The sequence below is a fragment of the Lontra canadensis genome, unplaced genomic scaffold (assembly GCF_010015895.1).
Source record: "Lontra canadensis isolate GAN:19392208 unplaced genomic scaffold, GSC_riverotter_1.0 scaffold143, whole genome shotgun sequence".
In the NCBI taxonomy this organism is placed as follows: Eukaryota; Metazoa; Chordata; class Mammalia; order Carnivora; family Mustelidae; genus Lontra; species Lontra canadensis.
The window spans coordinates 2,517,894-2,543,059 of NW_022631137.1; the positions used below are offsets into that span (position 1 = coordinate 2,517,894).

At 46.4% G+C, this 25,166-nt stretch overlaps 1 protein-coding gene across 10 annotated transcripts in view; it reads right to left on the reverse strand.

Moving 5' to 3' along the window:
- The window catches only part of RBFOX1 (RNA binding fox-1 homolog 1), a 2,042,166-nt gene that overhangs the window by 1,758,862 nt on the left and 258,138 nt on the right, over positions 1-25,166 (reverse strand). For all 10 annotated transcript variants that reach the window (XM_032843801.1, XM_032843800.1, XM_032843795.1 and 7 more), the window contains one exon: positions 10,976-11,035. In XM_032843801.1, coding sequence (XP_032699692.1) covers positions 10,976-11,035 — 60 coding nt within the window. The remainder of the gene's footprint in view (positions 1-10,975; positions 11,036-25,166) is intronic.

The following is a 25,166-nucleotide window of genomic DNA, read 5'->3' on the forward strand; positions in this document are numbered from 1 at the left end:
CCGGTACCATACTCTCCCAAGGCTTCCACAAGGTGATATATCCCAGCCCCATAAACACAGTCCCACTATGGCCCTGATGCTGAATGGCTTCCTCCCACAAAATAGTCCAAACTGGTCGTATGAACTGGGTGTGACATGCTGGTATCACTGGCAGCTCATAGACAGCTAAGAATGAAAATTCCCTCATTTCCCCCCAGTCTTTAGACAATTTAACCTCAGCCTCTGGGAGTCATACCTTGAGCTCCATCAGCAGGCTTGGCAGATAGGAAAGTAAGCACAAGATCCCTGTATGCATGGGGTGGGATAGGGGTCACGCAGCAGCCCTTGTAGAGGAATACGTCTGTTGACATTTCCCCCGCCAAGAACCTGGAAGGCTTATGTTGGGGAACCCATCTTCAACTGTGCAAATGCAATGTACTGCGAACCTATGGGTGTTTAGACTTTTGAAGGAAATCCACCTGGACAGCAGGTGGAGATGTTGCCCAAGCCTGAGGAAAGCTAACCACTGCCAGGCCACCAGCTGTTTTCCATCTCCCGGCCTCTGAGATTCCTCTCCCAGTACAGACTAGGTTCCCCAAAGGAGCCAGAGGGATCTTCACAAAATGCAAATCAGATCACCTCTTGCAAAACGTTTGAAAACCTTGCACTGCTTTGAGATAAAGAACAATGTCCTCCCCCTGGCCTGGGACTCCAGTGTGGGCTGGTACTTGTCAACCCTTTTGGCTTCATCTAGAATACCCCACCATCCATCTCTGAGTTCCAACCACTCTAGCTGACCTCTGAGAGTACCTGGAAATAATCTGGCCACAGGACTTTTACACGCACTGCCCCCTCTTGTCTGGAATCCTCTACTCCCTGACCTTGCCACGAGACCTCAGCTCATGAGTCTCCTCCTGGGGAAACCTCAGACATACCCACCATCTGGGTCAGGTTTCATCATAATAAGCTGCCCCACGGTCATGTTCCTCCTTATGGAGCAGTTATCTCTTGTTTATAGATATCCTCTAGTATGCTTAATCTCTGTCTCCCCACTGGACTGTAGGCTCTAGGAGGATAAGCCGGGTATGTCTTGGCATATTACTATAGCAGTTATACGGAGCCTGGCATATGGTGGGTGCACAATAATTGGATACATGAATGAATGGACGTGTATGGGTGAATGAGTGGATGAATGGATAGGTGGGTGGGTGGCTGGATGGGTTACCGGCTTTTGTTGACATTGGTTTCTGAGACTGAACATTTTTATCAAGTAGTAAAAGTTGAGATCATCAAAATACAAAACAAAAGGCTACGGAAGGATAAGAAATGCCAAAGTAGAAGCCGAACGAAACAGCAACAATGATGCTGGCAGAGAGGAAGGCCCACGGATTCATTCGTTTATTCATTCATACAATGCTCTGAGCTCCTACAACACCCAGGCACTAGGATGGTGCTGGGGTAGCAGTGGGATACTCACTAGCTGTTGGAGATCCCCTTGTGGAGGGGGTTTGGATTTGGATTTGGATGGGGAGTTCTCACTTGGTTTGACCAAGTTCTGGCCTGGAGTAACCCTGACCAAATACCTCGCAATGCTTGACACCTACCACTTTGCAGGATCATACTATTGCCCTTCGTCCCCATGGGAGGGAAATACAGCATTTATGGCCAGAAGTCTGGAAGCTGAACTCCCCTTGGCCTCCAGCAGGCTGACATCTCTCTGGAGTGGGGGATGGCAGGCAATTACATTCTATTCCCATCTCAGACAAGCAACAACAGAGGACAGAATTTGGCTCGATGTATTTTGCTTGTAATGGGATACACTAATGGCATATTGGAAATTCACATTTAAAATACATCTCTCCTTTCTGTAAAATGAGATAGCATCTACCGATCCGGGAAATGAACATCTAACTTAAATCCAAGCCGTGGGCTGGGAGTGCGGGCCCAGGCATGGTCCAGCATGTTCCAGGTGGTCCAGCCCATCCTGACACACATCACAGAGCCCTATCCCCTCCCCTCCACTCATTTTACTTCTTAGCAAAATCGTTACAGAGAATATTGAACTACCTTACAGAGACATATTTACTCCCCTTATCTTCCCTCCGTCTCTCTTGATTAAAAGCTATGTGTGATATTTGTAGTTATCAAACATCAATATTTGGCATGGATTTACGAAATGGAGATGCGGAGAAGAAAGGAATCTGACCATTTCTATAAAGGGTAAAACCCTGAGCAAACAGACCACATTTCTTATTAGGGGCAGTAAAGAGCAGAGACTCATTTCAGAAGGGACCAGTCAGGCTGCACCCCAGCTGGCTTTGTGAAGCTGATGATCGGGGCTTAAAATTAGATTCCAGATTTCATCAGGAGAGCCAGCTCCCTTCTGAGGGTAGGGAAGGTGGTGAGGGAGAGCGGGGGAGAGAATCACATAGCCTATCCAACAACTATTACAGCTGGCTGGAAGGCAAACCTCCTCCCAAGGAGCTAAGCCCAGCACTCAAACTGGGCAGAGCTGAAATACTAATGAGTTAACCTTTCCTTAGTGCCCACCCCTAAGGCTCTACCTATGTTAATTCATTTAATCCTCACAACAACCTGATTTACCAACGCCATTTTACAAACATGAAAAGTGTGGCACAGAGAAGTCCAGCTGCTTGCCTGGGCTTATGCAAGAAGGAAGAGACAGAGCTAGGGGACAACGTCTGCATTTTGGTTTACAAGTGGAGTTCACATAAACACTGCACCACACTGCCCTCTGGGATCTCCACGGCTGAGCTGCTTGCTCAGAATCCCTGGTATCTGGTGCCCAAGACCTGCAGCCATCCTGCAGGCACACCTGCTTCGGGCCCTCACCATCACCAACCAGGGACATGGCCTTTGCCGAGTTAGCGGAAACTCGGTGTGCCCCTCTGAACTGGGGGTGTTGATAACCACATCTGCCCCTCTGGGGTGTCATGACAACACATGACATACGCACTTAAAGGGCATGCAAGGGAGATTCATATTCAATGGTTGTGAGAGTGATCATTTGTACAGCTGCTTTGGAAAATTTGGGGGTAGAATTTACTAAAACAAAACATGTGTCTACCATGTGACCAAACAAATACATCCCTTGGCATAGTCCCAAAAGAAATGGGCGCTTTTGTCAACCAAACAACGAGTACAAGAGTACACGTGCCCCGAAACTGAAAACAACTCAAATGCTCATCAACGATTCCAGACAATAATGGTATAATCAATGAAACGGGATTCAACAATTCAAAGTCAACAATTTAAAAAGAGCCACTACTGATACATGCAGTGACAGAGCTGGACGTCCTGGGGATGCTGCTGAAAAGAAGTGGGCAGATACACTTCTACTATGCAGTTCGCATCAAGTTCATGAACAAGCAAAATCAGTCTTTGGTGACAAACTGAGGAGGGTAGTTGGGGAGAGGTAGTACTGAGTTTCGAAGAGGCACAAAGAAGGCTTTTGGGGTGCTACAAATCAATAAGACTGATCCTTTCACTCACTCATGAATTTTGTTAACAAGTATTTATTGAGTACACCCTGTGTTTTAGACACTTCCTCAGGAGGTGGGGAGAGGACAAGACCCTCAATCCCAACCTGAAGTTGGATCTAACATTGGAAACCTGTCAGTTATCACTGTGTCTCCAGGGGGCACAACCATCTTCATGGATCTGGAAAAACCGCTCAATAGATTTCCCTCTTTTATCTGGCAGAAAGCGGTGGGGAGAAATGGCAGGGATGCTCATCAGAGCAGCAGACCTCTGCACTCCCTATGCCCGAGGTCGCAAGCACCACTTAGCATTTCATCCTGGCAAGCCTGGCTTGCTTTAATCAGGATCACGTGGCCAAAATCATGTGCGACGTTTTGAAGGGAAAGAATTTAAGCCTCCATGTCTCACTGCCCCGAGTATCAGCTTTGTCCTTCTGCTCTTAATGCTGTTATCTCGTGCGCACACTTGGTTTTCTGCCGAGCAGACGCTATAGAAAGGCATATTAGCGTTGAGAAGCAGAGCGTGCCTAGAAGCCTGGGTGCCGAGCTGCTGACCCCCTGCCCCCGAGGCCTGCTCCGATGGGGCGGAGGAGTGAAAAATGCCCAAGAGGGACCAATGCTTCCTCCAGTCACTCAGCTCTTAAGTCAGGTCCCAGGGAGATCTTTCTAAAATGCAAATCGGATCGAAATAAATCACCAGCTTAAAACCCTTCTGTGGCCCCACACCAATCACATCAAAACCTCAGCTCCTGCCCATCATGGAGCACTGAGGCATGTCTGTTTCTCCAATATGCCCTCTTCTAGAATCTGAGTCAGACTTAAGTCCATGCCCATGATGGTCCCTCTACCTTGAACCCCTGGCCCCCACAGCCAGTGTTGAGGAGCCCCCTTGCCCATCAAGACTCTAAGAGTCACTTCCTCCATGGAGCCTCCTCTGACCACCTATTCACGCCACCACCGAATTTTGTATTCTGTCTCCACTAAAAGGCAACCAGATTATGCCTCAATTATGGGTTTTTTAAAAAATTCATTGTTTTCATCCCCTCATTCACTGCAAGCCCTTTAAGGGTAGGGTCTGAGTCTACCTCATTTTCTCACCTTTTGACTCTTAACAGTGACTGCAAGAGAGTTTCAGGGGAGGGGAGTGAAGAGAGGGGTATATGGCAAGGGTAAGTGAGGAGAAGGGGGTGAGAGAGTAAAGGCGGGATAGAGGACAGAAGACATCCAGTCGATGGAGAAACTCCATGCAATGGAAGGACTTAGGAAAAATTTCTGAACAAAGCTTTTCCAATGGATCTTGATAGATGGTTAGCAACGTAGTTAGACTGGGGGTGGGGGGCAGTGAGTCAAGAAGAGGGGATAACCTGTGCAAGGGTCCACAGTCAGGGAATATGGCGCATGGTGACAGGAGAACCAAGGCCAGAGGAGTGGCAAGATGGGGGCCAAACCCCAAGTTTGCCATCAGAGTTTGCACTCTAATCTCACATCGCATGGAGCTACTGAAGCATGCTCAGTATGGAGAGTCATGGTCATGGTCAAGGAGAGTCATGGTCAAGCACCTGAGGCTGATCAAAGCACAGGACGGGTCAAAGCTGGTTACATAATCCAGATGTGCCATAACAAGGGTGTGAACCAGAGTACTGGTCTGCTAGGGATATGCCAAGGGGAGAGTGGACAAATTCTGCTGACTTGAAACTGGGAGTAAGCTAGGGAAATGCAAAGGATGCTGGGGGATGGGAGGATAGAAATGCCCTTGAATACACAGGAAGGGGAGCACTGGGGAGGCAGGGCAGGAGGCCGCTCTGTGTTGGCTGCTCTGAGTCCCCACGAGATACCTGGCATTGGGTGGCACCCATGCTCCTCATGTCCCCTAATTACTGATCATTAATAATTAACAGTACCAGTCTCTCCTTCTGAGGGCAGAAATGGCCTTAGCACCACTCCTGTTTGACGGGCATCTATAAATGTGGTGTCACCTAGTTCCCTGGTTACAGACATCACAACCTGGGATCAGGGGGTTGAGAGCTGAAAGAAGCTGGTAAACCTACATTTGGAAGGTAGATAAGGAAGCTGAAATCCTTGGAGGGCTGGAAGCAGAACCAGGGACGAAATCCAGCCCAATGCACCAAGGCTCCTGCTCATACATTCTGCTGCCTCTTGGAGTGTGAAACGGCACAGGCCTGTCAGCACTCACAGTGATTATGAACCAGAGCATAAATGACGAACAAACCTGCCTCAAGAAGAAACTGGCTCCTTTTTTTTTTTTTTTTTTTCCCCAGAATCTGGCATCAAATCTTAGTCAATCACCAGTGGAAATAAAGGCTGGGTGATTGCGTGTGCATGCACAGGGGTGTGTACAAGGGAACAGGACGGTGTTTCCTTCCTAGACCTTCATTCACATCTATCCCTCTAAACAACACAGATCACTTTTGCTAAATTCCAAAAGGTGGCAGCATTCCATTAAATATTCATTTGCTGTGGAGGCTGCAGCAGGGAGTATGCCACAGAATCGACATGGGGAGGAGGACACCCGGATGGCTGGGGTGGGGGGGGGCAGGAAGGCTGGAGAGTCCTGCACTGCCATGGGGGCTGGTGCATGGGGGAGCTATGAGCCCTTTACTGGGGGAGGAAGAGGAGGATGCCGACCAGAGAGATGCTGGAGCAGGGCACTTGGTCCCAAGACAGGGAGAAAGTTGGATTTATCTCTGCATTTCCATGACCAACCATGTGGGGGTGGACAGACCCAGGTTTATGCCATAGATCACACTTCTACTACAGTAGGGGCAGGACCTGTGACTTGGCCTCTGACAGAAAATGTGATGGAATGCCACATGTGTGACTATATTAGGGGACACACACACACACATACACACACACAACTCCATCTTGCTAGCATGCCCAGGAGACTCTCCTGGTGGCCCTGAGAAAGTAAGCTGCCAAAATGTGAACTGCCTATGATGACGGCGATGTGGCAGGGAACTGCAGGCAGCTTCTACGAACAGAGGACTTCCATCCTGCAAGGAACTGAATTCTTCCAACAACCACTGGAGCTCAGAGGGGACCCAAGCTCCAGATGAGACCCCGATCTTGGCTGGCACCTTGACTGCAGCCTTGTTAGAGCCTGAGCAGAGGACCCAGCCATGCATTTCTAGACCCTTGACACTTGTTAGCTGAGATAATAAACAGGTGTTGCTTTGAACTAAGTTACTGGCAATTTTTTGTGCAGCAAAAGAAAGCAAACAATTTTTTGTGCAAGAAAAGAAAGCAAACACCGTGTATTTCCACTACAGAAGAGTAGAGAGGTTAGGAAATAGAGCTCAGGAATGAAGCAGACCTAGGTAGGAACTTGGGCTCTGCCACTTAAATGTACTAGGTCTCCAGGAGAATCAAGAAAGAAAAAGTGAGAGTAATAATGTTCTTCACGCTGGGGCAGGGTCACCTCCATCCACTTTAGGACACATTTGCTCCCAGAATGGACTGTAATCTGCAAGCTTCTCACTTGGTTTCATTTCCTAAGTGTCCCCCATCATGCGACCATTTGGCCACAGATGACCCCAATATTTAAAGACAAGTACATGTCATGACTCCACCATGTCACCCCAATACAACCATTTCATGTGGCACCTAAGCAAAGACCTCAATTTGTTCTAATAGTCGAAGAAAGGGTGGCTGTCTGAGATATACCAAGGGGTAGAAGGGCTTCCAACCTGGCATCCTTTAGTTATCCTTAACAGGTAACTTTGACCAGGTATCACTTCCACCTTACCTGCTGATTCCAGAATCAACCCCACATCTAAGATGTTCCCAGAAATGTTCCTTACACCACTAAACCAGGTGGCCCTATCCTCAGTGCAACCCAGCTAAGGAAACAGTCGAAACCAGATTGAGTCCCAGAAACACCACTCATTATCTAGGATACTCTGAGACTATTCCTCGCCTGCAGAAATGGGGGTGGGGATAGTTCTTCCTTCACTGGGCCACTCTGGGGTATAAAGGAGATAATGCACTTGAAACACTCAGCACAATGCCAGGTACTTCCTAGGTGCCCAATAATGCTGGCATCATTGTTATTATGTCCTGGATCCTGGATGCCAGAGAATGGCACCTGCTGTATCCAGAAAAAGCCATTTCTGGAAGGTGGTACCCAAGTGGAAAGCCAGGGGTCGGAACTGGGGGGAGCTGGGTGGCAGCACAGGGCAGGGCAGTGAGTGGAAATGGTGGCGAGATGCCAAGGCCTAAGGCTTTCTGGCTCCTGGAGCGGCCAAGGACCAAAAAAATCTGCCTCCAGGCCCTGCTTCAGTCCTGTGAGCCTCATTTTTCACTCTTCCAAGGGGACTGTAGCATTTCTATGACAATTAAGAATAAAACTTTAATAAAATGCATCAGCTGCCCTGGGTATCCTCACTTAACAGCCCAGACTCACTGCTTAATTTTATAAATAGTCATTATCAACATTATTATTATTACTACTACTGCTATCAAGGAGAATAACCACTCACTATAAAAAATAAATAAAACTGGAAGAGTCCAAAGAAAAATGTAAAACCACCAATTTTGTTCAATTCCCCATCTGCCTTTCTGACACCTCTCTCTGCATTCAGAGAAAGGGAGATATATGAATATAATTGCACATAATTGGAATAATAGGATATATGCTGTATTTCTCACTCAACAATATGTCATGAGCATCTTTCCAAGTCCATAAACATAAATCCTCACCACGAAATTCTAGCAGCAGCTTGAACTGGACTTTATGGATGCATGTAATTTACTTAAACAATTCCTTATTGATGGATATTGAGGCTGTATTTTTATGATTATTATTTTTTGCTAATACAACCATCCGTCAACAAATAGACAAACACAGCTTCTCATACTTGTCCATTCATCCCCAAGGTATAAGTTCTTAGAAGTGTCATTACTGCATCGGAGTGAACATGTTTTACACTTTGAAACCTGTGAGACAGGCGGCCGTCCAGAATTGTTGGTCACCAACGTGCTGCCAACAACATAAGTCACAAAAATTACTGCTTCTACCTATGACTTATTAGGCTAGGAAGCTGACCCATGGATTCCAGCCAGAAGGACCTAGACTGGCAGCACCGTGAAAGTCAAAGGTGGAGAAGGAGGAACAGGTTAGGGTTGTTGATCTCAGAAAACCTCTGAAGTTTCTCAGCTTCCAGTGGGGAAACTAACAGGACAGCATCTTTGCTTCCAGTAGAGAGAACCCATCAGCTTTTAATGAGGTGGGACTTGGGGCCCAAAAATAGCTAACCCAATCCAACAAAGCTGAAAATCAAGGGGGTGCTCTTCTAAGATCCTGACACATGAAGAGCTCTCAAGCCACCTTTGGCCCTACTGTGGACAATGAGCATTAAAGTGGAAGGTTTTCTCCCCACTTTTCCATGTTTCCCTTTAAAAGCTCCTGCAGAGCAAGGCCACATTCAGAGTCTGGTGAGTTGCTTCCCTGTTCCATGCTTCATTTTTCCACCTGCAAAATGGGTTCAGTATCTTTAGGTTTTCTTCTCACAGATGTGGCATGACATTACAAGAATACTGTGTGCAACTACAGGGCATGGTTATTCTAAGATTATGAAAAGTGTGCTAGCCAGCCTCCAAAAGGGCCCCCAGTGATCCCTCCCCTCTGGGTATCTCCATTCATGTGTAGCCATCTGCCACAATTTCATTAGGGTTGGTTTGCATGAGGGACAGAATATGGCAGAGGTGACAGCATGTGGATTCTGAGGAGAGATCATAAAACACATCACAGCTTCTGCCTTGCTCTCTCCCCCTGCTAGAGAGCCATGTCAGTAGGACACGCAAATGGCTTTATGGAGAGGTCCACATTGCAGGAGCTAAAGCCACCCACCAGGAACAAGGCAGTCTAAAAGTGGATGCCCCAGCCCCACTCAAGCCTGCGTTTGAAGACAGTGCCAGTTCAGGCGAGACCTGAGCAAGAACCAGCCATCTAAGCCACTCCGGATTCCTGAGCCACAGAAACTGTGAGACAATGTTTGTCCTTTTAAACCACCAAGGTGCAAGGGTACTTTTTCATGTGCCAAGACATAAAATCCACTTTCCTGATCCGTGAATCATTTCCCCATCTACAAAAGGAGAAGACTATTGCACAGACGTGCTGTGGAGTTACGGACTGTGACACAGTCAACCAGAGAGGGAGGCCAGGCTGTGTGACCTTGGGCACATTCTGTACTTGGGTTTCAGTTTCCTCACCCAAAAAACGAAGGCAGAAACAGCACTTACCCGACGGGGTCATTGAGGGGACTGACTCAGCACCGAGAGGAAGCATTGGTTGGATGTAAAGTGGGACAAGAAAGCCAGTAGTGTGACTGTCACTTCTCAACGTTTTTCATCTTCTTCCTCCTCCATTGGGCATCACAGATAGACACACTCCTTTCAGGTGATTCAGCTATGAGTTTATAATAAAACTCCAGCTTCAAAAGTCATTTTGGGGGAACAGAGGCCAAGGAGGGGGTCCTTCGGGTGTCCAGTTTGCACCCAGTATCAGCATAGACTGGGAGCACACCAAACATGGGCACACACACAGATGCTGACCAAGATCCCCTCAACGTCCTTTGATAAAAGAATTTACTCTCAGCCATTCTCTTATCACCACTTGCCACACCTACATATTACCTCCAAACTGTTCTTCATCTGCACTCTTTTCTAAGTCAACTCACATCTTTAAAAAAATATTTTCCAAAAAAATTTTCATATCGCTACCACAAATGGAAAGCCAGTATCGCTTGCTGTAAATAAAGATAATCATGAGACCAGACACATCGTGACTAATACAAATGTGCCCCTTCAAATCATCTCACGGTCACCAGCTATCAACAAACAGAACACGCTTTAGGACTGCACCACATAGCTCTCACATCCCAGAGAGGAGAAGCAGGGATGTTTCTGGAACTCTAAGTGCAGGGAACATCCCTGCCCCTATACACCTGGGTGACACAGGCAAGGGGCACAGGAATCCATCTCTAGCACCATCCACAGTCCTTTGCCCTAATGACCCAAATTCCACACCATCACGTGGGCCTTTCAACACGCTCATAAGCATTCTGGTCTCTACCATGGAATCAATCAAATGATGTTAAACTTCCTTCCATTTTCCCACCACTGCGGGATCCATCTCCGCATCAAGAAGCAAATAGACCAGCACATGGCCCCTCTGCCAGTCACTGTTCCCCCAGACCTGTCCCCCAGGTAGGCCGGGCCCTTCCCCGAGGGAGGTGTTCAGCTTTCATATCATGTACTGCGAAACACGGGCTGAGACTCTGGCCCCACATGTCTCCTAATAGAAATTCTGTGAGTGCCCAGGAACATTTATTCCCCTCAAACCCAGTTACTCCTCCAGCAAGATCAGTTTCAGGTAAAAACCAGTCCCGGTGATTGATGACGGAGACCAAGAAGGCTGAAAAGGATGCAAAAGCAGTTTCTGAATCTAATCTGTTCAGCAAAATGCTTCTACTTACTGAGTCTTCTAGACTGTTCCTGGCACTGGAGAGGAGGGTGGAGTTCTCAGATTTGTAGTCCTGGTAAAAAGAAAAACAAAAACAGGTGGGGGAACCCATATTGAAGACAAAATTCCAATCTGGAGTAACCCGGGTTGGCATGACCCCCAGTCTCTCGCCACATTTACCCAAAGGACTTTCTCTCCTTCTCTCTGGCCCCCTCCTAGAGGGGTCTAGGCCTGTACTGCTATTACAGCAGCCCTGAAGCACATAGGACTAATCTGAGCTGAAACATGCTGTAAGTACACATTACCTGCTGGATTTTGAAGGCACTTGTGAGAAAAATAAAATGATTGTAAAATCTCATTCATACTCATACACCATCAATATTTTACATTGATTACATGTGAAATGATATTTGAATACCTAAAAATAAAGTGTTGTATTTCAAGACATAAATATACTATGAATATTTGAAGTAACACATAATATTATAATTAATTTCATCTGTTACTTTTTAATGTGGCTACTAGAAAATTCTGACTTCCATGTGTGGCCCTCCGGATGCCTCTATCAGGCAGCCCTGGTTTAAATTCTTCTCTGAGCGTGCACATTCCGCCCTAGCTGGAGGGCCACACCCAGCTGCCCTGTGGCGGGTGCAGGTTGCCTTTCCATTGCGTCACCCAGCAACAGATGCCGCTCCTGGAGTGCGCACACTGCTGTGCCCTTTTTGCTCTCTGTGTGCTTTGTTCTTTGACCCTCACAAGAATATCAGAAACAGGTCTCCGTTTCAGCCCCACAGTACAGTTACAGAAGCACAGAGGCTGAGAACCTGTCCAAAGTACCCCAGCGGGGATGCAGGAGAGCCAGGGCTTGGGCCCCCATGTGAACGGACGGATGGCCATCTTGCTGTGGCATTCTCCCTCTGAGACCTTTATCTACTTCTCCATGAGGCACATGAGAGCTTGTGACAGTCAGTCACCGTCGGGGTCTGGGGAGCTGCTCCCACCTCAAAAGTGGCAGCAGTACCTAAAGCTCCAAATTGTCATTAACTGAAAGTTACTGGGGTTTGACCTGGAGTCACCGTTCTTCAACCTCCTGGGCAGAGACAAAGCGGTCTATGCATTCATGCACAAGCGAGGGAGACAGAGATATAGACAGAGACCAAGAGATCAAAAGAGACAGAGGACGAAAGACAGGAAAAGAGAGAAACAGAGAGCAAAGAAGCAGCCTCCTCTCCAGCACTAGCCACAAGTGACTCAGACCCACGCATGGAGTTCGGTCAATAGTTCATTCACACCAACAAGACAAACACCTCTTGGTATTTCCCCTTTTTGCAGTTTTGCCATAGACACTGGTCATGGAAAAATCCAATGACCAGAAGATCAAAATCGTCCTTGTATCCTTCCGTCCTCTATGTGGAGCATGGTCCCCCATTCTCACGCCACTCCCTCAGTTGACTGAAATGATTAATGAATTGAGGGAAGGAGGGAGGAAGGGAGAGAGGGAGGGATATAAACACAAATCATGGTTCCCCTTCCAGAGACTGCCCAAAGCAGCAGCCTGGGAGGGGAGGCAAGGGAAAAGATGTTGCCAGAGGCATGATTTTGCAGACAGATGCACAAAGGTCTTTGGCCTGAGAATCGTCGTTTTTTTCCGCTTTCCTTCTTGGCCCCATTTTATATATGAGCCAACTAAAAACTACACTTCAATGTAGTTCAGGCCCATAGCCTGTCACCTAATTGACAAAGGTCCAACTGTTACAGATCCCCTGGTGGGCTTGTCTACTGAGTGGTCATCTCTTTGAAAGGGACCCATCCCCCTGCCTACTTCCACCTGGTCTAGGGATGAACACCTGCCCAAGTAGCACCAACCAAGGACTCGATCTTGATCAGTATCTTGAGACAGTCTTTGGGCTCCAGGGGTCCAAAGCACTTGTGTTCAAAGCCAGTATTGGCTTCATAGCAACCAATACCCTGGGAAAGTGAAGTTTGGATCAAGCTGAAACTAAGCCTTTCAGAAGAAGCTGACCAGAGCAAAGGAGAAAGAAGGCCCCAGGCAGGCCATTCCTACCACCATGATGAGAGTCCCAGGGCCTGGAAATAGTCTCAAGTATGGAAACACACTCAAATATGATCTTACGTGGGAACCTTGTCACCTGAGGAACTCCTATCCAGCTGCCACCTGTAGACACTTCCCTCCCCCTCTTTGTCTCTTCCTCACTTCTTTGGTTGCCACCAGCCAGCAGCCCAGGCTCCCACTCAGCTGATTATCCCTGGTTGTGGTACCTCCACTTCATGTTAACTAGTTGGGTGCCTTCCTCCGAGAGGTGGGGACAGCACCAACTCAGTACATTCTTCTCAGAAGACTTTCTGACATCTTTAGACCTTTTCGTACCCTGTAACTGTACACATACCCATTTGGATTAGCACCCTTCACCCTTGTAAACACAGTCCCTGTATTATCCTGAACAAAGCAGCAGACTCTACACCTAGTCCCCCATGCCTGTTTCCATCCTTACCTTGAACACAGTGACAAGCACATATGTAGGATCTAAGCCAGAAACAGGTAAGAGATAATATCTCTCAAACAGAGCAGAGAGAGTGGTTGTCGGACATTGTTCTGGTTTCCAGAAAGTCTCACTTGCCTCCCTGAGTCCTTACAATAAACCTCTACATCTTTCAACTCAAGCTGGTACATCCTAATGAAAATTTTTCATTAGGAAAGAGAAGATCTGCCTATCCAGGTCTAAGATCTGACTTCCCAGGTCACAGACTAGCACCACCCTAAGCAACCTACAGTTGCTGCCCACTTCCCTTTGTCCCAAGTACAGATGACCCCTTCCCTGGGCCTCATCCCTATTCGTGGAAGTCCAGTATTTTGCCCTTGGAATTTCCGTCCTCCTGTGTCTTGGTTTACAGATTTTGAAAGCTTGGACACGAATCACCAATGGTGAGAACTTGGCCAGTTCAAACAATGACCAAACCAGAGAGCCCCACAGTCCATCCCGCATCATCCTCTAGGGGATTTGGTGTGAACTGGTGTAAGCTCCCAAAGAACATGACAGACAACATTAGAATGTCACATCCTTTGCATAAGAATGAACTTTAAAGAGTTTATCCTTCAGATTAACAGAAGGCAAAGACCACAGCTAATGAACAGAAATTATGGTGTGAGTTGGGGTCATGGTGGGTTCCCATGGATGGAACTAGTAAGACCTATAGGGATCCCGGTTGGGAAAGACAGGTGGGGTCAGCTCATTAACTGTTTACCAAGCTCCTTGGGCCCACTGTACCCAAAAATGTCCTGACCACAGGGGTGTGATACGCCTGGAGAAGTCCATATGCTGAGAGAAACAAAGAAGGCTGAAGAGCCTATGAAGTCAGATCGTGGCCTCTAGGTGATCACAGACAACAAGCATCTCTACAATGCTGAGGAGGCTGCATTTGCCAAGGCAAAAAATCAGTCACTCCTCCATGTGTGAATCAATGGAGGACCTAACATAATCAAGTAGTGTAGCTTTTTATCATCTCAGAGTGCTGAAGACCTTTCTAATTATGACCCAAAGCTAAAAGCCATTAAAAGGGGGCACCTGGGGGGTGCCTGGGTGGCTCAGTGGGTTAAAGCCTCTGCCTTCGGCTCAGGTCATGATCCCAGGGTCCTGGATCGAGCCCCGCATCGGGCTCTCTGCTCAGCAGAGAGCCTGCTTCCTCCTCTCTCTCTGCCTATCTCTCTGCCTACTTGTAATCTCTGCCTGTCAAATAAAATAAATAAAATCTTAAAAAAGGGGGGGAGCACCTGGGTGGCTCAGTCTGGTAAGTCTGCCTTCAGCTCAGCTTATGATCCCAGGATCCTGGGATCGAGCCCTGGGTTGGGCTCCTGCTTCTCCTTCTGCTGCCCCCACTGCTTGTGCTCTCTTTGCACATAAATAAATAAAATCTTAAAAAAAAAAAAAAGACTGTTTCAAAAAATAATAAAAGCCATAAAAAGTGAATAAAAATTTCAAGTAAAGTATTCTGTGTGAAAAATAAGACCATAAAGAGTAAGACAAAGGACAGTATAAAAAAATATATAACTCACTGAACAAAGGGGTAGTTTCCTACACTTATAAAGAGCTCCCTCAAATATGAGAAAACATCAAAGAAAGTCGAAGGAAAAAATCGAGCAAGGGAGATGCACAGCTCACAAAGCAGATGGTGATGCAAACGTCTGTTGCACACATTAAAAGATCCTTGACTTCACCCATAATAGAAGAAATGCAAATTAAGATGATGCATTATTTTTTTACTGAGATTGGCAAAGATGAAGGCTGAGCCAGGTAGCAAGCTGGTCAGAGCGTGAAGAACCATGTGTTCTAATACACAGCGTAAGTACACTTTGGTCAACATTTTAAAACTTGGTAATATTTGAACTAGCATTTCTATGTCTTAGAATTTCTGCTATGAAGTATCTGCACATGTGGAAAATGACCAATGCCAAGGATACGCACTGAAGCATATTTTTTAATTACAAAATATTGGGAGCAACATAAATTTCCTTTATTCGGAGACCAACTAAATCAGTCATGATGCATCCAGAAATTCTCAGGAAAGATAATGAGGCAGCTAGATAGGGAATGATAGAGAAAAACAGTAAAATGTAGAGTGGTTCATATAGTATGCCACAATCTGTTCTTTGTTTTAAGATTATATGCATATATAGTGTATGCACTGAAATCTCTTGAAGATAGATAAGAAACTGGTAAAAATAAATGGCTAATTTTGGAGATAGGAGTTAGTTGGCTGAGCAGAATTGAATAGTAGGGAAGTGGGGATTTTATGCTTCTGACTCTTGTATATTCTGGGCATGTATTTTTAATGAAAAATTTTTACTCTACCTCAAAATTTTTATTTTGAAAAGAAAATAATTTAATGGAATAACATATGGCTGTACTAGCAGAACCTTTGGGTAGAGATTCATTTCTCGACATTTTCTGAAAAAAAAAAAAAATTTAGTTCACATTGTGTGGTAAATGATTTGGAGTTGCTTTGGAGGACAAGAGCCCTGTCAATGTGGTCTGAATGCAGAAATGCTGGCATTAGGGGGAATGCTTTAAAGGTTTTTACTTGGACATTCAAGTATGTGGCACACGAAATGCACTTGCCCCTTGTGTTCCCAAGGCAGGCAGTACTAATGGAGCACGGAATTTTCTTGCTGAGCCAAGAGGTGCAGTTTCAAACCCATCCCAACACAGTCAGCAATGCTAGCCATCCCTGCATGCTGATGCACCATCTGAAATCAATTCCCACCTCTGGGTTGGACAGCCACATGACAAAGCCCAGAAATCTGGAAGCAGGGTCTCCACTCGCATGGTTCCTTGGCACCTCCACCTGGGCCTAGGTCAAGTTTACAACACAAGCCTCCCACCACCACCATTCCCTGCCAGTGCCCAGCAGCATGGTAGTGAGGCAGCCAACTTCCCAAGGCCCATCTTCTGTAAATGTCGCCTGGTACCTACCAGCTACCCCCAGATCAAATCACACAGAGCCCTTCTGAGAAAATGCCCGTTAACCTTCAGCAAGGAACTGCTCCCTCGTTTCCCCCAACTTAGAGAATTCCGTGTAAATGTCAGATTAAGCTCTTCAGTCCTCTGCTTTTAAAATGAGAGATAAAATTTAGCTCCCTATTCCCAGATGTTAAAATCTCTGCTTCTCCCCAGGGCAAAGAAATCAATGTGAGTAAGCTCTGTATTTCTTTTTTTTTTCCCTTGGAACACGACCACTTCCAGCAATTTATTTGACTGACTATGCCTTCTATTACCATGTAAATTGTTTCAGACTGCAGGAAAAAAAAGGTATTAATCTCCTCTCAGTAAGTCATAAAATAAAGAAATCAATTTCAAGGTCAATTTAGCCCAAATAACACCTGCTGTCCTTTTTTGTAACATGCAGACTCCTTCGAAACACCAGGCTGCTGTCTGAGGCATCAGTATGCAGCTACGGAAAATCGGGTCTCCCATCAGTCAGGGCAGCCCCCGGGGGGACCCTGGCACTGTGGCCCAATGACACGGAGTATGAATTTGGAAAGGACAGGGTTAACAGGATTCAGCAAAATGTTCCTCCGCAGGCCAGGGCCAGAAAGTAGAAGAAGAGCCACAGTGAGGGTCAGATACGGTTGGGTTCAAGGCAGGACTCCGGCTGATCTGCTGTGTGACTCTGGGAAGTTTACTGAAGCTCCCTGAGCCTCAGAGTCTGTATCTGTAAAATAAATAAAATGGGGGAAGCTGATCTTACAGGACTCCTCAATCCAGTCCATTGTGGACTTTGTCAATGTTTAGACCCTCTATAGAGAACTGGCCTAGGTGGCCGAGTTTATTTAGCTATTTTTTAATCAAAAAACAGCTCTGGAGTCTGACTGCCAGCACCCAAACCATCTTTCTTTCACTTGTTAGCCACATGACATTGGACAAGATACTGAATTCCTTCATCCAGAAGATGGAAGTAATCTTTCCGTTCCTAGAAAGAGGGAGCTGCCATCCTCAACTAATGGACAAGTAAACTTGACTCAGGAAGGTCAAGTGACTCACCTCCGGATGCACAACTTAAATAAGAAGGTGGCTCCCAGCAGGAACCCTGGAACCCCGCCCCCGCATCCAAAGCCACCGTGCCACCCCCTAGACCACAGTGCTTCCCAATGTTCCTGGCTCTGTGGTGGTGAAGGCATCACACAAACCCCAGGATCTTGGGCAGGAGGTGGCCGCGCACATGAGACTTCTCTCACAAACCCAGAAGGTGAAAGAGGCATTTCCGTGGCACATTCCTATTCCCTCTGCCACCATCCCACACACAAACCCAGCCGTAAAGAGGTCACAGAATAGAGCCAGCAGCTTCTCACTGGCAGACCAGGGCCTGGGAGACTGGGGAAGCCCAACTTTTGGACCTCTTTCATCAGGTGTCACTTGTTTCTCCTCACCCCGCCCTGGCCCCAGCCTCCCCTGACCTCTGTCCTCATGTAATCTTAAGTTTTTCCTCTATACCCAGCTGGCCCCTAACCCTCCTCTCTCCATTTCTGCAGCCCTGTGTTCCCACCTGTTCATCTAATCAGCTACCAAGCTGTACTGCCCTACCTTGGAGATGCTGTCACCTGTGAGGTACATCCCCGGTGCTCGTGCCTGAATTCGGATCACTTCCACTGCATTGGCTTCCACCAAGGCCTCCTGAACTCCATTCTCTCCCCACTGCCCCCACCTCATTCTCTATTCCACACCACTGGGATTATCTTCAAGTATAAATCAGTTCATGTCATTCCCACTCAAATACCCTTCCAGCCTCCCATGTCACTGGAACACAGCAGAGTGCTGCCCATTGTTTACGTGGGGACACACTGAGGACCACAGTCCTTAGGTATCCCACTTGGTCATGAGGATATTGAGCAGACCACATCTGGCAAAGTGCAGCTACACACTGATGCGGCTACAGATGCCTGGACCTTCTAAAATATCATGCCAGGAAAGCAAAAATCACAGTTAACTGAGCATTTACTATGTGCTTCAATGTAGGACCACACAGCTAATTAAGTGGAGAAAGCGGGAGAGGGCGTGGGCTCTGTGCCACAATCTCGGCTCACTTTTTGACAATTTTATTGAGATAAAACACACATAACATACCATTCATTTCATGTGTACCATTCAGTGGTTTTTAGTATATTCAGATACATGCAACTGTCAACACAGACATTTTTAGAGTATTTCATCACCTCAAAAAAAGAAAAAAATCCCAGGGCGCCTGGGTGGCTCAGTGGGTTAAGCCTCTGCCTTCAGCTTGGGTCATGATCTCAGGGTCCTGGGATCGAGCCCTGCATCAGGATCTCTGCTCAGTGGGAAGCCTGCTTCCTCCTCTCTCTCTGCCTGCCTCTCTGCCTACTTGTGATCTCTCTCTCTGTGTCAAGTAAATAAATAAAATCTTTTTTTAAAAAATCCCATTTAATTACCACCCCTACCCCTCTAGACCCTACTAATCTGCTGTCTCTATCAATTTACCTCTTCTGGACATTTCACATCAGTGCAATCTCACAAGACGCAGTCTTTTGTGACTGGCATAATACTGTCAAGGTTGATCCAAGTAATACCATATATCAGGCCTTCTTTCCTTTTTTAAAAAATGGCTCAGAAATATTATGTTATATGGGTAGACCACATTTTGTTTATCCACTAATCTGTTCGGGGACATGTGGATTGTTTCTGCCTTTTCGTTATCATGAATTATGCTGCTATAAACATTTGTGTAAATGTTTTTGTGTGAACGTATGCTTTTCATTCTCTTGGGTATACACCTAGGCGTTTGTCAGAATGCAGGAATTGTCAGTCCTGTGCTAACTCTATGTTCGATTGCTCACTGTTTTCCACAGGGTCTATACCATTTTCTATTCCTACCAGCAGTGAGTGTGTGAGGGTCCCAATTTCTCCACCTTCTCATCAACACTTGTCATTACCTGCATTTCTTATTCTAGCCGCTCTAGTGGGTGTAAGGCCAGAATGGACTGTGGTTTTGATTTGCATTTCCCCGATGACTAACAATGTCCAGCATCTTTTCATGTCCTTTTTGGCCATTTGTATATCTACCTTGGAGAAATGCCCATTCAGATCCTTTGCCCATTTTTAAATTGGGTTTTCTTTTAATAATTGAACTTGAAGATTTCTTTATATATTGTGGGTACAAGTACCTTATGGATACATCACGTGCAAATATTTTCTCCCATTCCTCAGCTGTCCGGCCACTTTTGAACAATGTTTAATACTAAAGCAGTTTTGTCAAGTCTGTTATGAGAAGCAACCAGTGGGGTATGTCACACACTTTTTCAGTTTGCTTTCCCAGCTCCCACTGGGGGTTAACACCTGGACACATGTTTCGAGGGCCTCAACTGAACCCACTCAACACACAAACAAAAAAAAATGCCAGGACTCAACCCCGTACAAATCGTGGCAGATTCTCTGGAAGTGAAACAAGAGTTTTGATAATTCTTAAATCTCCCCAGGTGATGACAAGGTACAGGTAGGCTGTGAACCCCTGGTCTAAGCCCTGAGTAAATGCTGTCTTTGTCCTGGAGGGGGCTGTCTTTTGAGGAGTCAAGGTCAGCCCACTGGGTGGCAGGGCATCCGCAAGTAGCGGTGCCAGATTCCCCACCATGAGGTCATGTAGTTCTCATTTACTATGGCAGCTCCTACACCTCTAAATGCTCTCTCGGAAGAGAAGCGAGTAAATCAAGACCTAGGATGCTCACCAAGAAAACAACAGCTAAGTGCATAGATCTGGGACCATGTCTGCAAAGGTTAAAAATGCCAAACAGAGTCAAAAGAGAGAAACAATCCAAATGTTCATCAAGGAATGAACAGATAAACACAATGTAGTCTATCCATGCAATAGAACAGGATTCAGCCATAAAAAGGGATGAAGTTCTGATTCACGGGGCAACCCAGGTGAACCTTGAAAACAAACTAAGTGAAATAAGCCAGATATTAAAGGCCTCATATTGTATTATTACACTGGCATGGAGTCTGTAGAGACAGAAAGTAGCCTAGGGGTTTCAAGGGGCTAAGAAGAGGGGGAATAGGGAATAGTACTTTGTGGATTCAGTGTTTTGTTTGGGAAGATGAATGTGCTTTTGAGCAAGAGAGAGGTGACAGTTATCCAATATCATGAAAGCACTAAATGCCACAGAACCGTTCACGTCAAAATGCTTAATTTTATAATAATTTTACTCCATTTTTTTTAAAGACCAAATAAATTCCAACCAACCCAAACCTCTATTCCTTTTTTGGTGCCTCGACCATATTTTATTTTCAGATAAAATAAATATATAAAACCACAGGCTTTGACATACATCTTGTACAATCAAGAGAAGCTTTCTCCTCTACTCATCTCAGAAGGCATAAAAATTAATAGGGTCTGAATCAGGAACGTCTAATAGGGTTACCAATTCACTGAATCAAAAAACAAGCACAGGCGATAACCGAACCGCGGCCCGTCCCTCAATGCAATGAGAATCTCAGCCTCACATCACGAGTGAGGCACAGTTAACTACGGCCTCCCAGCCCATCTGTGGTGCACGGGTGGCATCTGACGCCCGAGGGTAACTGCCACTCAGGAGAGAACAGCCCACGTGCCCGTGCTTCCATGCGAGGGGAGATTTTGAAAATAGAAGCTGGAGAGGAATGGTAAAAACCAGTCTGGGAGAGAAATAGCACTTCATTGCGGTGCCCTTGCGAGGAAACTTACAGTATGAAAAATGTCCATTTGCACATAGGCAACAATGTCTGAAAGAGACCTAATGAGACAAGGGAAGGCAGCACATACAGAAATTTCTGCAAAAATTCTAGGAAACGCGGCATGGAGATAAAGGAGGGCATTAGTGATGCACGATGAAACTCGGACATTTTTCTGGCTCAGATGCTGAACACAGCACTCAAGTTTTTCCAAGGACGAGAACAGCATGAGGCTGGTGAAGGAGACATGGGTTATTACAGGAGCTTTTGCAAGATGAAGTCGGGGAGAATGGCAAAACAAGTGAAGTGTTAAATAAATACTTCCTGAATGGAATCACAAGGGAGAACACTAAAATTAGGATGTCTGACAAGGGCTTTTTATCCAATCTGCTCAGGATTTCTTCAGGGTTCCTGAGAGAGAAGTTGTCAGTGACCCGCTTGACATCACGGGCCATTTATGCAGAAATGGGATAGCTGGAGCATGGAGCATGGGCCAGGCTGATTACAGGGATGTGGACCGAACTCAGTGTGACTAGGAATGCCTACGGCAGCCCTGAGACAGTCCTGGAGTCAAGTACCCACAAAGAAAGAGGTCACCGGCCAGAGGATCACTGTGCTGCAGAGGCTAAGAGCACGGGTTCTAGATTCGGGCATCCCAGCACTGGAGATCTTGCTCTATCTTTTAGTAAATGCACAACCTTAAATGATTCACTCTACCTACCTGTGCCTTGACTCTCCCATCTATAGAATGGGGTAACAGCTTCATCGAAGGACGATGTTAAAGGAGACAATCATAAAATCCCATTAAATTGTTAACTGTTATCATCCCAACTTGCAGAAAGGAAACTGAGGCCCAGAGAGGTTAAACAGCATTCATGGATGTCCTTAACCTACGTATTGGCTTTCGTTGTGTGTGTGTGTGGCATTCTGTGGCAAGAACTGTGTGTGAAACATGTCATTTGATCTCTCTTAACAGCCTAAGAGGCTCAGAAACCAAGCTGGACCTCTCCCTAGCTGTGTGACACTGTGTATATCCTATAACCTCTCTGTGCCTCAGTTTCCTCCTCTGATAAAATGGACTTAATAATAGCCATTTCCCAGAGGACTGCTGCGAGACCAAATGAGTTAGTATGTGTAAAGTTCTGAGAACAGAACCTAGCACATTCCAATAAATGTGACAATCCTACCATCAGCGATAAGAGCTCATCTTACAAATGAGGCCCAGAGAGGGTAAGCAAATTGCCCAGACACATAGCTGATAAGGGAAGCAGCTGTGTGACTATAGTTCCCGATCCTCTTTCCAAGTCACTCAACAGGCACTTGGGGATTAAACAGCCACTGTCTCTCCCAGGAAATTTCCAGGCCCACCTGAGACAAAACATGGTATAGAGATTAAGACAATATGCTTTGGACTCAGACAAGCCTGGCTTCAAATGCAAGCACTGTTCTTGATTTTTTTTGAAGGTCCTTTTACCTCTCTCTTTTGGTCTCCTCATCTCTAAGGGAGTAGGGGAACAGAGATCATAATAGCACATCATTTACTCAATTCATGGCAACCGTCAATGCTGTGTGCTGGCCCTGTGTGGAAGGTGAAACACCGATTTTGCTAAGCGGTGTTAGGGATCCTGTCACTCAGCTGCTCTGGAAACATCCAGAGTCCTTGCTGAGATGCCCATCCTCTTCATCAGCCCATCTCTATCCTGTGCCCCACGTCCTGTCTGTCTCCGTGGCCCTCCGACAGGAACAGCTTCGTGAGAATGTGGTCTGATACTCAGGGGACCCGGGTGTAAGCCAAGTACCCGGGATTAGGGCTCCCTTGAGACTACCTCACTGCAGAAGAGGGAACCGTCAGCTCTTTTAACAGGGAAATAATTGCAAGTTTGAATGTGGGTTCGATGCTGAACAACTGCCATTAGAAGCCGCCTTCTGTTCGGAACAACTGCTGCTAAAATGTAATCCCCGCGTCGTGCATAAACCCCAAATGAGTTTCTCAGTTTTGCTTTCAACTACACTGACTACATTAGAACACTCTCAGTTCCTTTCCCGGAGCTCACATTGCTTCCTACTGCTTGCAGGCAAGCCAGATGCCTTCCTTGAGCCATAAAGGCTGTGCATATGGTCTGCCCCCTACTGACCCTCATCCTCTTCCTCCACACCTTACCCTTGCACACTTTGAGCTCCAGCTGCACCTACTCTCACCCTGACCTGGGAAGCTTTTTAGTTCCTGTCTGCTATTGAACTCCTATACATGCGTTCCATTTGCAATCCAAACACCTCCTCCAGGAAGCCTTCTGTGATGCACCACACTAGGTAAAGACTCCTGTGATGTATTCTTATAGTATAGTGTACATTGTGGCACTTCCGAAAGCTTATGATTATTCCGTTGCATTAGTTACTGGCACTATTTGCACCATTATTAATAGGATGATGACCTCCCCCACTGAACTGTGTCCCAACCATGTCTCATGGATGCTGCTTTGTTCTACCCCCAGCACAGCCCCCACTGACACACAGCAGGTACTTAATACACAGGTGTTGAATGAACAAGTGTTTAATCATGCAAATGGCTTATTCTATCTAACAAGTACAATCTGCTAGAGGTAGAGGCTGTGTCTTAGCCATATTTCTATTCCTCACAGAACATAGCACAATCCCTGGCATATAAGAGGTACTCAATCTGAATCAACATTTTTAATCATGCTCATACTTTAGTCCCTATTTTCATTTTTATCAGGAAAATACAAACTCAAGTCCAACGGCAACCCTGGGATCCAATCAAATGAAATCTCTGAGGATTGCTAGCATGGGAATTTGACCTTGCCTAGGAAGGCAAAATGACCCTTTCTATCTCATCAAAAAGAAAAAAAAAAAATCCTAGCTCTGCCCACTGTGATATTCCCTGAATCATCACAGCCTACAGACCTCCTCAGAGGAGGAGTTGAGATAAAGAGAAACGCCCCTCACTTGGCTGGTCCCAGGCAAGCTCTGTTCTCACCACTCCAAGACTGGGAAGTGACAAGGAAGCACCTGCCTCCATGTATACTGTTCCAGGCTCTGCCTTTTGAGGAATGGGATCATTAAGATGGGTTATGACATAAATGTAATGCCATCTGCTCAACAGCTTCCTGCCTCTGGGCTGCCCTTGGCTGGAATGCCACCAATTTACCTTTAATTAAACCCAAGTGTGGTTGTCCCCGAACCCATTGGCCAGGAGTAGGATCAGGAGGCACTGCCCCAAGAGCAAAGCCAGGGCAACATCAGACACCATGGAAGGTAAATTTCCACCTGCTCCCCAAAGATGCCACACACGAGGAGCTCAAGACCCACATAAAGCAGATGTTTGGAAGCTAAGAGCCTCCCAAAGAGAATAACAAGTATTGAAGCAGGACCAGCTGGAGGAGGCAACCCAGCTGAGTAGCCCTGGCCTTGGTCTAATGCCTGCCATGCTGGCGGCCTGGCATTGGGCAGCCTCCAAGTCACCCGGGTGATTAAGTGGGGAAGTCTGAACCACCACAGGGAGAAGGAGCCACTTCTCTCAGTCCTTGAGAAGATCTGCAAGCTCAGTGGGCACTTATCCCAAGGAAATGGTGCCAGGCAAGCTGAGACCCACGCAGCTGGGGATGTTTTCCCACAAGCTCCATTACCAATCAGTCCCTGCAGCTGCTCCCGGATCAGAGTGGAATCCCATCAGCCACTGCTCACAGGAACCCAGAAAAGCAAGTCTTCACTCCCCACCTCTCCAGGCTCAGCCTTCACTTACCTGAATGTTGTTGGGTTCCCTCATGCACCATCACTGGGCTAGACCCAGAAAGACTACTGTGAAGCAAAGAACCGCAGTCCCTGCCCTCTCAGGGCTTAGAGTCTGTTGTGACAGATGTTACGGAGATAATTACAGAATTAATTGGGTAGTTACAAGGGTGGTAAGTGCTATGAAAGGAGAAGTCCAGGGTGATTTTAGATCTCCTGTGGTGT